The 16,650-nt window shown below is 48.2% G+C and overlaps 2 protein-coding genes and 1 long non-coding RNA gene across 10 annotated transcripts in view; 2 read left to right on the top strand and 1 right to left on the bottom strand.

The window, feature by feature from the left end:
* Positions 1 to 3,035, bottom strand: part of SPIRE2 (spire type actin nucleation factor 2) — a 29,106-nt gene extending 26,071 nt beyond the window's left edge. For 2 of the 3 annotated variants that reach the window (XM_049863971.1, XM_049863972.1), the window contains exon 1: positions 2,668 to 3,012. In XM_049863971.1, the coding sequence (XP_049719928.1) occupies positions 2,668 to 2,929 (262 nt within the window). In that variant the 5' untranslated portion in view covers positions 2,930 to 3,012. Of the gene's footprint in view, positions 1 to 2,667 lie in introns of all 3 variants that reach the window. The other variant, XM_049863974.1, reaches the window with a different exon arrangement.
* A 155-nt stretch (positions 3,036 to 3,190) lies between these two features.
* LOC126064741 (uncharacterized) lies at positions 3,191 to 9,388 on the top strand. Of its 2 annotated transcripts, none has more exons than XR_007514619.1 (5): positions 3,191 to 3,213; positions 4,031 to 4,114; positions 5,213 to 5,310; positions 7,650 to 7,854; positions 9,201 to 9,388. It is a non-coding gene; the product is annotated as an uncharacterized LOC126064741 (long non-coding RNA). The 2 variants fall into 2 exon arrangements; XR_007514618.1 differs by having other exon boundaries at positions 3,198 to 3,248.
* Positions 9,389 to 11,641: 2,253 nt separating this feature from the next.
* FANCA (FA complementation group A) overlaps positions 11,642 to 16,650 on the top strand; it is a 67,826-nt gene continuing 62,817 nt past the window's right edge. For 4 of the 5 annotated variants that reach the window (XM_049864039.1, XM_049864041.1, XM_049864038.1 and 1 more), the window contains exons 1-2: positions 11,642 to 11,734; positions 12,556 to 12,665. In XM_049864039.1, the coding sequence (XP_049719996.1) occupies positions 11,668 to 11,734; positions 12,556 to 12,665 (177 nt within the window). In that variant the 5' untranslated portion in view covers positions 11,642 to 11,667. Of the gene's footprint in view, positions 11,735 to 12,555; positions 12,666 to 16,650 lie in introns of those variants that run through there. The other variant, XM_049864042.1, reaches the window with a different exon arrangement.

Below are 16,650 nucleotides of genomic sequence, written 5' to 3'. Positions count from 1 at the left end.
CAGGTGATACCTGATGACTTTTCTTGCTTCAATTAAATAAATTAACCCTTCCAATCATGAGGTTTTAATAATAGGCTCTTAAAAATAACTTTAAATGTTAGCATGTTTTCTGTTTCCCCACCAAAAACAATAAAAAAAAGACTTTCAAGCAGTTGATAAAAAAAATTCTTCAGATTAAAGGTTAGGAAGTTTATTCTGGCCCATATTCCCCACTTAGCTTGGAGAGGGGGAGAGCATTGTTCCTTGCACAAAAACCTAATACTAGTCATCCTCCAAAATATGGCTTAGTTTTGTCATTGATTTTTTTTTTTTTTAAGTGTTTTTAAACATTTACTTGACACCCAGATTCACCAGGACTTTTTAAGGGACAACAGGTACTCTGGCCCATGTAACATTCAGAAATTTAGAGCCAAAAAGCAAGAGTTAAAAACTGACAAGCAAAATTTGGACATTTTCCTGACTGGTATGTAAACAAATTTAAAAAAAATTATTTTATTTATTTACAGTAAGAAATAAATATGCATCTTTCAGCAAATTCCCTTTTCACTCAAGTCCTAGAGAAACACTGGGTTAGCCACCTTTGGGGTCTAAAGTTTCAGCTGATGCATAAATGCTGAAAAAGGACAGAAGAGAAAGTCCAGGGTAATCTTCTTTTTTTATATATATACTCTTTAAAGAGGCAGCAAACCATAAACCTCGGCCACCTTTATGAGACATGTTTTATGAACAGACACCAAAGATCACCTCAAATAGAAAAAAATTCCCTCCTTGTTCCCAAGGCCAGTAACTCTCTGTAGAGCACCATGCAGAGCGGCCCTTACGTGAGCTTTGAACCCCAGCCTGCAGTTCAAGCCCAACCAGGGCATGCCAGCAGCTCCCACCAGCAGGAAGTGCTGCTGTGCCCTGGGAGGGGCGAAGAAAGGGACAGGACCAGATGATCGCCACCCCCCTAGGATACCCACCTCCAAAATTTTGGAGATGGATGAGAAACACAGCTTGAATCTCAACAGTTCAGGGAGATGAAAGGAGCCCTTGGCTCTAACCAGCTGCTATGATCACTGGCAAACCATTTACCACTTTGTTTCCCCATCTTTAAAATCAGAGGGTCAAACTAGGCAGGCTCCCTCTGGTGCAGCCCTGCACTGCCAGGAGCTGGACCCTGAGTTTAGAGTTTATCTCCAGGGGTGGGAGGGGTGCAGGTATGGTCGCCTGAGGAGGCAGGAGCTTCAGGACAAAAGCACACTGCTTCAACAAGCTCTCTCTGAATAGGCACTCGAGGGTCCCATAGGTGAGGCGATGTCATTATGGGCCTGCACCCTCAGCCCAGCCCAGAGTCAGACTGCTCAGACTGAATCCAAACTCTGCCACTTTCAGTGGAACTTGGGCAAGTCCCTCAACTTCTCTGAGCCTAAGTTTATCCAACTGTAAAATGGGAGGAATACCATTTGAACTCTTATTATGTTCATCTGTATAATGTTTGGGGTGCATTTTGTGTTCAATACATCAACTCACAGGTGCAACCCTCATGGGTGTGGAGGGGGTCGGAGCTGAGGTGGGATGGGGAAGACATTGTGGAGAAATATAGTGAGGGGCCTTGGACCAGAGACACAGCAGAGCCCCTCCCCGTTACAAAAGCAGCCCACTGGCAGTTGCTTTCATCTGGCTTCACCTGGTCCATCCTTCCAGACTGGCAGAAGCCACCTATGAGGATTTCTGCAAACCCAGCCACCCATGAGGATTTCTGCAAACCCACGGTTCTCCTAGCTGGAGAGGGTCCAGCCCTCCTCCATAAAACACAGTCTGTCTTTGTGTTCCCCAGCAGGTACCAACTTTGGGGTAATATCATCATCATATGCCCCACATCAGCACTCTGGTTGGCCAGGGAAGAAAATAACCTTTTTTTTCTTTTTAAGAAAAAGGGTTTAAAAAGATCACTTAAACTCACAATCCTGATTGGACTTCAAATATTGTTCAAAGGCTTTAGTTGGTTTTTGTGAATGGTTAAGAGCAAAAAAATCAAGCAGGTTGTCCCCCAAATTTTACAATCTCCTTGCTCACTCTTCCTAGATTAAATCCAGGAGATGGGCGGGAATTCAGCATGGTTCTGAGTGAGGCACAGCCCCCTCCCCTCTTATACCAATGACAAAGAGCGTTTACAACCCTGCTTCCTTTCCTGCCTAAGATGCCGGTCCCCAACGTTGTAATGACCAGGAAGCAGGACCTTGCTCTCTGGCATCCCTGGGCTGGTAAAAAACCCAAGTTTGTGGGCCACAGACCCCAGAAGGAGAGGAGCTAGCCCTATCATGAGGAGACAGAATTCAGGTGACCCTGGTTTACTAAAGGGACTCGGAGACCAAGCCCGAGTTACTCCCCCAAGGAAAACATGCCCAAGGAAGGGCAGGCAGCGGCCAGGAACAACCGGCCCTCGTGTAGGAGAGATGGGTTCCAGATGGGGGTCCAACCGAAGGGGGCAGAAGAGGCTTCCAGGTCCAGCAAGGGGCGGGGGGCTTGAGGTCCAGAAAAGGGAGAGGGGGATTCCAGGTCCAGCGGAGGGAGGGCTCCCTCGGGGCCCAGCTGAGGAAGGGGAGGGCGGGGTCGCGGTCCCTTCCACCCGTGAGGCCTCCGGTCCTTGCCACGCCCGTCCTCCCCGCGCCGCCCCGCACTCACCCGGCGAGCCGGGCTCCCGCCGCGCGCCCACCGAGCCGTCCCGGCGCAGCAGGATGTCCGCCGTGTCCCGGATGCGGCGCCGGCCGCCCGGCGCGCCCCGCAGCCCGCGGCAGCACTGGAAGCACACGGCCCACGCCTGCTCCTCGTTGATGGGCTGCTCATACGCCTTCAGCACTTCCTCCAGGGACAGCTCCAAGGGGTCCTGCGGCTCAACGCCCCCCGCCCGCTCCGCGTCGCCGGTGGGGCTGCCGGCCCGGGCCATGGCCGCCCCATTATCGCCGCCTGCGCGCCGGGCCGGTTTCCATAACAGCCGCTCCCGGGTCGGCCGACGCAGCCCAGTGGACGCGCGGGGGGCGGACCCGGCACCGCCCGCCGGTGCTTTGTCATCCCCGGCCCCGCCCCGCGAGCGGCCGCAGGTGAGGGCGGGACCGGAGGCGGGGCGGGGGAGGGGGAGGGGGAGGGGAGGGCGGGGCAGTTGCGGGCGAGGAGCTCTTGGCTGGGGAGGTGGGAGGGGCGGAGACGAGCGGGAGGGGGCCTCGGAGCCGGGTAGGGAGGGGCGACGAGGCCGAGCCGGGCGGCCGGTGAGGAACCCGGGGTGGGGGAGGAGAGTGGGGGGTGAATCCGGGCGGCCTAGGCGAGAAGCGGAGGAGGAGGGACCCAGAACCGAGGCCGGGGCGGTGGGCGCGGTGAGTCCCCCAAGCTCGCGCCCGCTTAGGCGTCCGGGCATTCAGCCTGGGACACAAAACAGGGGCCCTACGCCCGTTTGACTCCAGGAGAATGGGAGAGGGCGAGAGGAGGATTGTGAATCCCACACACACACACAGACACAGACAGACAGACAGACACACACACACACACACACACACACACACTGGACTTGGGTTCGGAGTGGCAGCAATGCCCCCGGCCGCTTCTGTGGAGGGCGGGCTGTCAAGGTGACCCCAGGTGGTCACTGTGGGGATGATGAGAGGGGGATGACCCCACTGCATCAGACCCTCGGGCATGAAGCCTTCTTGAGCGATTCTCCCCGTGTGTCAGCCTTCTCCGTGAAAAGTGAACACACCACGGTCTACCAAAGACAACACAACACTCCCTCAGCAGACATGCATGTCTCCACCCCGCGCCCGGCTCACTAGGCTCCCAGGAATCCAAGTGGCTTCATTCAGAATAACAGGGCCAGAAAAGGCAATCAGAAAATAAACAGCAATAAGGCAAGGGGCCCCAAACCTGGTCACCCATCAAAATTAGCTGGGGAACACATAAAATGCAGATTTCTGGTCTCCTAGGCTCCCAGCTGGGGATTCTAAGCCAGAAGATTTGAGGTAAAACTTGGGACTCTTGCAATTTTTTTTTTTTTTTTTAGGTTCTCTGGTGATTCTGAACAGCTGAGCATGGAAACCACATGGAACCCACAGGCAGTTTCACCTCATCTGAAGGAGACTTGGAGGTGGGGGGTGTAGGCTGTCACCTAGAGTCCTGCTATTAGAGAATCCCATCTGGGTCTTTAATCTTCAGACAGAAAGTAGTTTGATAAAAGATGAGTTCAGCCTAGAGTTGTCATGATCAGCAGCCCAGCTGGCTAGTTTTCACAGCTTCCCACACTTTCCCAGGCTTACAGTACACAACTGTAGGTAATAGGAGCATTGAGCTTACTGGAACTAAAAATGGAAAAGAGTAGAGGCGGAGGTGATGCTCATCTCTTGAATAAATTGTGCAAAGGACCTGGGACTCCGGTTGATCTTTCTCCCTGGTCTTTATCATCCCCTCCTCCCTGTAGTTATCCATGGAGGATGGGTCAGAAATTCCAAGCTCTGTCTTGGAGCATCAATAGCAAGAAACCTTTAGTGAAGAGTCATATTTACATAGGAGCAGTGGAGTCCGCACAAGTGACGGTAGGAAAGTCCCTGATTCACACAATGCCAGGTGTGTGGTCATGGGGAAGTGGTGATGCTGTCACTGACAGGCCCACACACAGGGTGGTTTCTGCTTTTAGATTCCATGGGAATACAGACTTCCACTCGCAACTCCTCACTGAGAAGGACTTAACCACCAGCTCCTTAGAAACTGGGACTCCTGAGCCCCACCCTGCCCCTCCCAGGTGGTGGGAGTGCCTTCAGGAGCCACCAAGTCACCTGTGCACACAGGAAGTGAGAAGCCAGTGGAAGCCAGTAGACACAGCCAGCTGGGGGATTTGAGCAGGAAGATGAAAGTTACCCTAATTGGAAGGAAGCTGGCTGGGTCCTGGCAAGGAATGCCTTTCCTCTTTTGAAAGGACCTTGGGTTTCTGTTATTGATGACAAGGTTTTTAGGATCTCATTTGATAAGCAGCCGCTGGATAAGGACCTGGTGATGACTTGTGCCTGGCTGTCTCTGGTGGTCCTTGGAGGTCATCTATGCATAGCTACAATTATCCTTTTTAACCAGGCATTGATTTTTTTTTTTTTAAGAGATCTCTGCACACTTTCCAAGACATTAACCAGCAAGATTTAAAACACTGGGGTTTTACTAAATTTTTTAAATGTTCTATTTACTTGTCCCTTGATAGCTGAAGGTTTCCTCCCCTGGCCGTGACCAAGATGAGGAGGCAGAAGCACCAGTTAGTTCTTGAGATGCCTGTGGAAACCATATTTTTTTTCCTCTCAGGTAATTTTACTCGCAATCCCCAAAAAGTACCAGATGAAACCTAAAAGTGGACCCAGTGTGAAAAGGCAGCCCGACAGTGTTTCTAATGGCGGCAGTAGCAGTGAAGGATTCCAGCCTTGTAGACTAGGAAGCTGAGAATGACTTTTATGCCAGTAGCCAGAGTGGAAGGGTGCATACGCTAGAAGAGACACTGATCCAATGGATCCACGGGTCTGCAACTAGATGTAAGTGCTGTTACCTAGCTAGTGGAAGCTCTGGGTTTAGTGACAAGTTCCATCAAGTAGTCACCACTTTGGCGAAGGTGAAGATAACCACTCCTTCCTGTGATGGGGTACGAGGAACAGTTCACACTTTTGATTGAAAAGCCTCGTCAGTATTTTAAGTCAGACCGAGGGCTCTACCACAAGGACATGATGTGGGTAAGCTCGCCCTTGTGTGGGCTACACCACACCCAGGTATTTTTACATGTGAACAAAGCAAATGGTGCCTAGTTAAGGTGGGAATTGGGGTTACCCTGGTTGAAAATGGCAGTTGAGTTAAAACTTAACTGGGAAAAAAAATTAGCTATTTGTCCAAGAGTATGCAACACTGAATGTCAGAGTCAAAGAAATATTAGTTCCACCATAACTTGAACTTGTTATTTGGATTCTAGAAATAAAACAATGTATTTCCAGCTGTTAGAGACTCAACTGAGGAGCAGAGTGGAAATTGATGTTGCTCAGTCATTAGCTCATCTTGGGAGCTTTGCATCAAGGTTATTTCTACAGTTATGGGAATCTCCTTTAGCCTACTCTTAAAAAAAACATGTTCCTTATACTTCATTTCCAGTAGATAAGGAAATCTCAGCGGGGGGGGGGGGGGGGGCGGGTGGTATCAGTAACAGTGGGCTTCTCTGCTTGGGACAGCCAGAAACATTTGGCACAGTGATTAATCTACAGATGCTTGGAGTTGAAGAATCACGTATCAACTTATCACATTATTAAAGACTCTCCCAAAATATTCACCTTCACGTGGGGGCTATTCATTCACACCTGTTTACTGAGTGCCAGGCACTGATGCATTAGGCCTGGGGAAAGAATAGTGAATATCTCAGCCAGGTCCTTTCCCTCCTGAACTTTCTGCTCTAAGGGGGAGTTAACATGCACAGGTACAGATCTCTTAAGGTCCCCAGTGCTGAAATGTGGGTGGGAGCCACACTGGTTATATCTGTTTTCCCGTGCTCTGTGGTTGGTGCTTTAAAACAGAGGGAACTCTTTCAGCACTGTAAATCACGTCCCTACAATGGCTAATGCAATGGGGAGGGGCTGGGAGGCTGATGGCTGGAGTTGGCCAAAGATGAAAAAGCTCTAGGAATTACACCTCTGAGCATCTTTGCTGACATGGAGTCTGGCAGATACTAATTTTAAGCTCCTGGTGGTGGCCAATACAGCTACATATGGCTGGACTCCCAGGTGTGCTGGGGCCTACACCCACCCTTCCAGGGGAGGAGTGCAAGATTGCAGGGTCCAAGGTGGTATAGCGAAAACTCCAAACGTCTTAGAACAAAGGTCAGAGCAAGCTGGGCACATGGGCGATTGGGTTTAAGATCAAACATGATTTCAGATCAAAGACCTCCTCCACTCTCCTCAAAGAACCGCCCCCTTGCGGTTGGTGGAGTGCAGAGGTTCCCTGGCCCACACCTTCCTAGTCCACTCCACACTGAAAAGCAGGTTGGGTTTTCCCAAGGGGCTTGGTACAGTGAGCCGTTTGCCTCCTGTTGCCACTATTCGATTCGGAGTACCCTGAATGCACTCTTTGTCACATGGAAGCAATGAGGTGGAGCCCTCTGGGTAGCAGGCAGGGCCGGAAAAGCTGAAATTCTAGAGGTTGTGGTTTTGTGCTCTAGGTTTATTTTGGGATAATGATAAAGGCCACAAATCCTGAGGTGAGCCAGATCAGGCCAGGCTGTGCTTGACCTGGAAAAGGGAACCAAGGCCAGCTCTGGTTAGGGCTCTGGGACTGGGTTGGTGTTGTGAAGCCATAGGGATGAAACATAGCGGAACATGACAGAGAGGCAGAGGAGGTCCAGAGCACACATATGGCATCGCCACAGTGAGGTCTGGACACTGAGGTCCCAGAGTTGAGCCAGACAGAGAGAAGAAACCATGGAAGAGGACAGAAATTGACAGGACTAAGACTGGCTGAGTTAGCTGCTCTCTGTGGAACAGGATCGAGAAGGAGGGGCACTTCAGGGGAAAAACCACCCTAGAGTTCCTGACCAGGAGTTAATGAGCTAGGACTGTTTGCTTCCCACTTTGAATATTCAAGACGATTTAAAAGTTTCCCATTTGTTCATGCAGGGTGGTTTAAAATGAATTAAACACTTGCCAAAGGTCTACCCTGACCCCAGCTTATATAAGCACATGTGGACATCCACCTCTCTGAAGACCAGGTCTTTCTCACAACCTGGAGGAATATGCAGGTGTATGAAGAATGTAGGAGCTCTGCCCACAGATATGAAATATTCCCACCACACTGGAGTAAGAACAAAGCACAAAGTAGAGGGTAAGATATGCTGCCCTCTGGGGAAAGGGGGTAGTGTGTGTGTGTGTGTGTGTACACAAACATGTATGTGTAATAGACATCAATCTTGGATGTCAGATATGCCTCAGATGCTAGTCTGGGAGGCTGAATTCTGGCAGATTGTAGAAATTACTGTCATAATTCCTACACAAATCAAATCAGTGTTGTCTAATATTACATGGTGGGTGGTGCATCTCTTCCCTCTTCCATCTGCCATTGATGAATAATTCTGCTGGGAGGGGGAAGGAGGAGGATTTCACTAAATAGCTGTGTGTGTACATGACGTGAGTGTATCGTGTGCACTGTGTGCACATGTGTGCATGGCATGTTTATATGTGTGCGTGTGTGCATGTGTGTACACGGTGTTATAGTTTTCTCTAGTTGGGCTGAGTAGCAGATACTATAAAAGGATTTCAGCAGCAGACTCTCCCCCATTCCTGCCAGCACTCACATAACTCTCCTCATACCTGCTTTCATCTCCCTCTTCATATACTGTACTCTAGGAATTTGGGACAATACAGCTTCCAAGTATGGTTGTGAGTGGTGGATATTTACCCACATAATTCCAGAGAAGTAGGTTCTTCTAGGAAGTTCCAGTCGGAGACAGGTGTTGGCTTTGGTAACCTGCTGTGTGGCCATGGGGATGCAGGGTAGAGCTCTCCTGTGCTGCGGAACTCCAAGAAAATGCACAGTCAACTCGCCTGAACCAGGCTATCCTCTCAGGAGTGAGCATCTTGGGGTGAAAGGGGCCTCCTCATATGTGAATCTCCTCTGTGGGTCTCAGCAGTCCTTGGCTCTGGTTCCAGCACTAAAGGTCACTCTTGGCACTGGACACAAAGCTCTGTACTTTCACGTGTTCCCCTCCAAGTGTGCAGACATCAGCAGGATCCCTCATCCTCCCAGGGAAACTCCTAGACGGCTGTTACAGGTTGAATCATATACCCCAAAAAGATGGGTTGAAGTCCTAACCCCTGGTACCTGTGCGTGTGACCTTGTTTGGAAATGGGATCTTTAAAGATGTTATCAGTTAGGTTAACATGAGGTCAAGGAGCCTTGGTGGCACAGTGATTAAGCGCTTGGCTGCTAACCCATATAGGTTAGTGGTTTGAATCCTCCAGCCACTCTGCAGGAGAAACTTGTGGCAGTCTGCGTCTGTAAAGATTTACAGCCTTGGAAACCTTATGGGGGCAGTTCTGCTTTGTCCTATGGGGTTGCTGTGAGTCAGAATCAACTTGACAGCAATGGATTTGGTTTTTTTGGTTTTTAACATGAGGTCATGCTGGCATAGGGTAGGTCCTAATCCTATATGTGTGGTGTCCTTATAAAAGAGAAGACACATAGAGAGACAGAAGAAGGATGCCATGTGAGGAAGAAGGGAGAATCAGACACAAGCCAAGGAACACCGAGGATTGCTGGCAGCCACCAGAAGCTGGAGAAAAACATGGAACGGTTCTTCTTTCAAAGCCTTAGAGAGAATCAACATGGCCAAGACCCTGATTTGGACTTTTGACCTCCAGAACAGACAATAAATACCTGTTCTTATGAGCCACCCAGTTTGTGGGGTGTTTTTTCGTTGTTGTTACAGCAGCCCTAGGAGACTGAAGACAGCATCTGTTGGGCTGGTTTTACAAATGGAGAAACCAAGGTGTTCCTTGGCTTGGTCCCTTCCTGAGTATTCTGGGCACTTAGCAGTGGGGGATTTACAAATTCTATTTCTTCTCTCAATCCCAATACCTTCCTGATTAAAAGAGTCACACCTAGGCACAAAACACCTTCGGTCAACTTTTTTGCAGAGGTAATGCAACCACCTCCAGTGATAGAAACACAAAGTATTAGTGGTGGTGTAGAAAATGTGAAGTGTGTACTGAAGACAATCACAGGCCATATGTACCAGAACATTCACCAACAATGTCCTCAACAAGCACAGAACCGACCCAGCAAACACTGGCTGAGGATGTCAGGTGGGGCTAGAGACCACGCTGCCCAAAGAGGTGGGGCACTGAGGTCTGCAATTGCCTGAGCTAACTCTGAGCACCGTATCCTTCCAGACTGGTAGACAAACCTGTTTCTATGTGCTGGTGCGTTTTATAAAGCTCTTTAGTAATTTCACTTGCTTAGAAAATTTGTTCAGTGATTTTGAAGAAGAGGGACCTGTTATGTCTACACTTTGGAATTTGGCAAGCATTGAAGAACATAAGTCTGATTTTGTTGCTAATTAAAATCATTAAGACAATCGGGGCTCCATCCCTGTCGGCAACTTGGGAAAAGTCTTTTCTCCAAGCGACTCATGGCCAAATGGAAATGGTGTTTCCCAAAACTTAAGAAACCCTCCCTCTCAAATAGTCTAAAAGTGTGTGTAAAGCAGACAGCTCTGCAGTGTTCTTCTGGGTGATGTCAGGGGCACAGCCAGGAGTGGGAGGAAGCTTAGCTATTTGGAGTAAAATTCACAACAGGGCCCTTGCTTCTATCACGGATCTTTCTTGCCCTCATCAACCAGCTTCGTCTTTGTGCTATGCATGGAGAATGAAGTGACTGTTTTTTTTTTTTTTTTTTAATGATCTGGTCTGTTCCCCTTGCCCACCTAGCCTTTATTCCCACTATCACACGTGGCTCTAGAGCACTCCTCCTGGGTGACTTCATGGGTCCGGAGTACTCCCACTGTCCCTCGCCCTCCCATGAGACCCAGACCCATTTAGGGCATTGCCAGTCCCAAAGAAGAGTGTTCGCTGGGCTACATGTGATTCAAGCAATCACTCTTATACCAACCAGGCTACCGTTGTGGGGGGGGGGGATTAGGAATAATCCTGAGGCAAAGAAACGGTTGACATCAGAGCCAGGGTGACCATCTGCTGAAGGATGGAGTTGGAGCCCAAACAGCCTGCCCTGAGGTGGGAGCTTCTATAGATTCTCAGCCATAAATGCCTGTGGTTCAGAATCTTATCTAAGTGCCTAGCCCTTGTCCCAAATATTTCCTGGGACCTTGGTCAGCATCAAGGAAAAATGCATCTTCACATTCTTTCCTCCATTCTTAGTCATTTCCATACAAAGATTGTCATGGATGAGGGCAGGTTTCCCCACAGGCTGAGCAGAAATTTCAGGATGCAGAAATCCAGGTATTGAGCAGATGCATGCCTCAGGAGCAGGGGGGACGGCTGGGGGCAGGACACAGGCATCAGGAAGGTGCGGAGAGGGGTGTTACTCTGGTTTAGGTTACTGTTTTCCAGATCTGCCTATTTCTCCCAATGCCTTAGTTTTGGGCGGGCAGATGGTGAGGATAAGGAGAATAGCAGAAGGAGAATTATCTGGAGTGGAAGACAAACCCAGAGGTTTCTTTCCCTTGACAATAGCTCAGTTGACAATGAGCGGGGGTGGAACTTTTTGGTCCAACGCCAGTCCTGGTGGGGTCTGTCCCGCTGTTTGGCCAGGCCTGTCTTTATGAAGAGGCAGTGGTTCTGTAGCATGCCTTCTGTATCATGCCGTTTGGGTTTGTCAGGTTGTGTCTTCATGACGAGCTCCGGGTCATTCTCGGCAGGAACACTACCTAAGGAACGTCACCGTTTTCTCGTCCCGGATGTCGTTTGGAATTCACGCCACCAGCCCTGACTGTCAGAACTAGTCTTCCCGGCGCTCCTTGCTCCTTCCACCACCCGGATGCTGGCGCAGGAGGCCTCGGTCCTTAGAGGGGTGTGGTCGGGCGGCCCCAGCCAATGGGCGCGCGCGCCTGTCCGCGGCCAATGGGAGGGCAGCGCGGGCTCGGCGCCGAGCGTCGCAAGCGGGAGCTGCCAGGATCACGTCATGTCGGACTCGCAGGCGCCCGACCCGGGCCAGAGAGCCCTCAGGAGGTCCTGGTCCGAGCTGCTGGGTAGGTGGGCGCGGGCGCCCGGCGGTTTCCCGCCAAGCACGCGGCAGGTCTTCCCGGGCCCCGAAACCACTTAACACGCGAGCGTCCACGCCGGGTCCCGAGCCCGCTCTTGGAGGAGTGAGCCCAGCGCGCCAGTGTCTGGTGTCCGCCCCCGCACTACCGGGATTTCCTTCTCCGTGGTCCTCATCCCCGGTCGCCCCACCAGTCGCCTCCTCAGCAGCCGCCCCCAAACCGTGTCCCATTCGGCATCCGTCAAACTAATAATTCAAGAAGCCCGGTCCTACCCTACAAACTGGAGATTTAAGTTTTACCCAAAATGTCAGCCCAGTTGCACGTGATGGCACTGAGGCATTAAATTTAAGTTGTCACCGGAATCACATGAACTCACTTTACTCTTCAGTTAGCCAACAGTTATCAGTTCCAGAAGTTAACGTTGGTGCACTGCGGCTCACTCAACTGCAGACTTCGTTCGGATTTCGCCAGTTTTCTCCTTATCTCCCTTTTCTGCTCCAGGGTCCTACGTTGCGGCTGGTCCTCTTGATTCCTCAGGCTCCTCCTGTCTGATGGTTAACTTGTCTTTCCTGTTCTTTCGTGACCTTGACACATTTTTGAACAATACTGGTTCCTTATTTTATAGGATGTCTCTCACTTTTGTGTGTCTGATGCTTCCTCCCGATTAGACTGAGGTTATGCATTCTTGGGAAAAATGCCACAGAAGCTATGTGTGTCAGTGCATTGTGTCAGGGATATATGATGTCATCATGTCTTATTACATGAGTTTTTAAGAGTGCTCTGATTTTGGACTGATTTTTTCTCCTTAGCGGGAAGGGTTAAGAGGCAAAAATTCAATCCTGAAAGGGGACAGAAGCTAAAGGAAGCAGCAATGCACCTGCTGAGAAGCCGTCAAAACTTGGATGACCTTATGCTTGAGGTAAGGGGAAATTGGTTTATCCTTTACTAGCAGATTTACGTTTGGGCTTTCTTTTTTAAAAAATTTTATTGTGCTTTAGGTGAAAGTTTACAGTGAAAATTAGTTTCTCGTTCAAAAATTTATAATTGTTTTGTGACATCGGTTGCAATCCCCGTAATGTTTCAGCACCCTCCCCTTTCACCCCAGGTTCCCCGTGTCCATTTGTCCAGTTTTCCTGCCCGTTCTTGCCTTCTCATCTTCGCTTTTGGGCAGATGTTGCCTGTTTGGTCTAGTATACTTGGCTAAACTAAGAAGCATGTTCCTCACATGTGTTATTGTTTGTTTTATAGGCCTGTCTAATCTTTCGCTGAAAGATGAGCTTTGGGAGTGATTGCAGTTTCTGAGTTGGCAGGGTGTCCAGGGTTCATATTCTTGGGGGTTCCTCCAATCTCTGTCAGACCAGTAATTCAGGTATTTTTTTTTATGAATTTGAATTTTGTTCTACAAGTTTTCTCCCACTCTATCCAGGACCCTCTATTGTGATCTGTGTCAGAGTGGTTGGGCTCCATCTGGTTCTTCTGGCTCAGGCTGGTGGAGGCTGTGCTTCATGTGGTCCCTTAGCCCCTCGGACTGATATTTTCCTTGTGTCTTTTGTTTTCTTCATTCTCCTTTGCTCCAGCCGGGATGGGACCAATGGAAGTATCTTAGATGGCCGCTTACAAGCTTTTAAGACCCTGGACGCTATTCTCTAAAGCAGGATGTAGAACATTTTCTTTATGAACTTTTTATTCCTGTTGACCTAGATGTCCCCTGAGACCATGGTCCCCAGCCCTAAGCCTCAGTAACTCGATCTCTCAAGATGTTTGCATGAGTCTGGGAAAGCTTCTTTGACTTTGCCTTGGTGAAGCTGTGCTGACCGTCCCCTGTATTGTGTGTTTTCTTTCCTTTCACCGAAGTTAACACTTGTCTACTACCTAGTTAGTGATTTCCCCTCCCCACCCCCCTCTTGGTTTTTTCTATGTGTAAACCTTTACTTAAGTTTTTATAATAGCAGTCTCATATAATATTTGTCCTTTTGTGATTGATTTATTTCACTCAGCATAATGCCCTCCAGATTCATCCATGTTGTGAGATATTTCGTGGATTCATCATTGTCTTTATTGTTTGGTAGTGTTCCAGTGTGTGTGTATAATAACTTGTTTATCCATTCATCAGTTGATGGGCACTTAGATTGTTTCCATTTTTTTGCTATTGTGAGCAATGCTGCAGTGAACATGGGTGTGCATATGTCTCTTCACGTGATGGCGCTTATTTCTTTGGGATATCTTCCTAGGAGTGGGATTGTTGGATCGTATGGTATTCTGGAAACCCTGGTAGTGTAATGGTTAAGAGCTATAGCTGCTAACCAAAAGGTCAGCAGTTCGAATCCACCAGGCGCTCCTTGGAAACCGTATGGTACAGTTCTTCTCTGTCTTATCGGGTCACTATAAGCTGGAATTGACTCGACAGCAATGGGTTTGGTTTTTGGTTTTATGGTATTTCTAGCTTTTTAAGGAGGTGCCGTATTGTTTTCCATAGTGGCTGAACCATTTTGCATTCCCACCAGCAGTGCGTAAGAGTTTCAGTTTCCCACAATCTCTCCAACACTTGTTATTTTCTCTTTTTTTTTGATTGGTGCCGGTAATGTTGGAGTGAGATGATATCTCATTGTACTTTTGATTTGTATTTCTCTAATGGCTAGTGATTGCGAGCATTTCCTCATGTGTCTGTTAGCTGCCTGAATGCCTTCTTTCGTGAAGTGCCTGTTCATATCCTTTGCTCATTTTTTAATTGGATTACTTTTCGTTGTTGAGGTGTCGAAGAGATTAGACCCTTGTGGGATGTGTCATAACCAAAAGTTTTTCCCAGTCTGTAGGTTCTCTTTTTACTCTTTTGATGACATCTTTTTTTTTTTTTTAAGTTTTATTGTGCTTTAAGTGAAAGTTTACAAATCAAGTCAGACTCTCATATAAAAATTTATAAACACCTTGGTATATACTCCTAATTGTTCTTCCCCAAATGAGACAGCACACTCCTTCCCTCCACTTTCTCTTTTTGTGTCCATTTGGGCAGCTTCTAACCCCCTCTGCCCTCTCATCTCCCCTCCAGACAAGAGATGCCAACATAGTCTCATGTGTCTACTGATCCAAGAAGCTCATTCTTCACCAGCATCATTTTCTATCCCATTATCCAGTCCAATCCCTGTCTGGAGAGTTGGCCCTGGGAGTGGTTCCTGCCTTGGGCCAACAGAAGGTCTGGGGACCATGACCACTGGGGTCCTTCTAGTCTTAGTCAGACCAATAAGTCTGATCTTTTTATGAGAATTTGGGGTCTGCATTCCACTGCTCTCCTGCTCCCTTGAGGGTACTCTTCTGTGTTCCCTGTCAGGGCAGTCATTGGTTGTAGCCAGGTACCATCTAGTTCTTCTGGTCTCAGGCTGATGTAGTCTCTGGTTTATGTGGCCCTTTCTGTCTCTTGGGCTCATAATTACCTTGTGTCTTTGGTGCTCTTCATTCTTCTTTGTTCTGGGTGGGTTGAGACTAATTGATGCATCTTAGATGGCTGTTTGCTGGCTTTTAAGACCCCAGAAGCCACTCTCCAAAGTGGGATGCAGAATGATTTCTTAATAGATTTTATTATGCCAGTTGACTTAGATGTCCCCTGAAACCGTGGTCCCCAAACCCCCGCCCCTGCTACGCTGGCCTTCAAAGTGTTCAGTTTATTCAGGAAACTTCTTTGCTTTTGGTTTAGTCCAGTTGTGCTGACCTCTCCTGTATTGTGTGTTGTCTTTCCCTTCACCTAAAATAGTTCTTATCTACTATCTAATTAGTGAAAACCCCTCTCCCTCCCTCCTTCCCTCCCTCGCTCCCCTCTTTCGTTACGATCAAAGAATATTTTCTTCTCTGTTTAAACTATTTCTCAAGTTCTTATAATAGTGGTCTTATACAATATTTGTCCTTTTGCAACTGACTAATTTCACTCAGCATAATGCCTTCTGGATCCCTCCACATTATGAAATGGTTCACAGATTCATAACTGTTCTTTATCGATGCATAGCATCCCATTGTGAGAATATACCGTAATTTATTTATCCATTCATCCGTTGATGGGCACCTTGGTTGCTTCCATCTTTTTGCTGTTGTAAACAGTGCTGCAGTGAACATGGGTGTGCAATATTTGTTTGTGTAAAGGCTCTTATTTCTCTAGGATATATTCGAAGGAGTGGGATTGCTGGATCCTATGTACCAGGCTGTTTGGACTACCATGGCTGTATAGTAGGTTCTGAGATCAGGTAGCGTGAGGCCTCCTACTCTTGTTTTTTTTTTTTTTTTTTTTCTTCAATAATGCTTTGCTTATCTGGGGCCTCTTTCCTTTCCACATGTGATGGTTAAGGTTGTGTGTTAGCTTGGCTAGGCCGTGATTCCCAGTGTTGTGTGATTTTCCTCCATTTTGTGATCTGAAGTAGTTATCCTATGTTTTGTAAATCTTAACCTCTGTGATGTTAATGAAGCAGGATTATAGGCAGTTGTGTTAATGAGGCAGGACACAGTCTACAAGATTAGATTGTATCTTCAGTCAGTCTCTTTGAGATATAAAAGGGAGAATTGAGCAGAGAGGAGAGGGACCTCATACTGCTGAGAAAGAAGAGCTGGGAGCGAAGCACATCCTTCGATCTGGGGTCCCTGTGCTGAGAGGCTCCTGGACCAGGGGAAAATTGATGATAAGAACCTTCCCTCACACCCAAGAGAGAAAGCCTTCTCCTGGAGCTGACACTCTGAATTTGGAATTATAGCATCCTAGACTGTGAGAGAATAAATTTCTCTTTGTTAAAGCCATCCACTTGTGGTATTTTTGTTATAGCAGCACTAGATAACTAAGACACCATATAAAGTTTGTGATTAGTTTTTCCATCACATTAAAGAATGCCATTTGTGATATGCGCACACCCATGTTCATTGCAGCACTA

This window comes from Elephas maximus, chromosome 21 (assembly GCF_024166365.1).
Source record: "Elephas maximus indicus isolate mEleMax1 chromosome 21, mEleMax1 primary haplotype, whole genome shotgun sequence".
Classification (NCBI taxonomy): domain Eukaryota; kingdom Metazoa; phylum Chordata; class Mammalia; order Proboscidea; family Elephantidae; genus Elephas; species Elephas maximus.
Note: the sequence above shows the minus strand (reverse complement) of the source record. Positions and strands in the feature narration are given on the sequence as shown.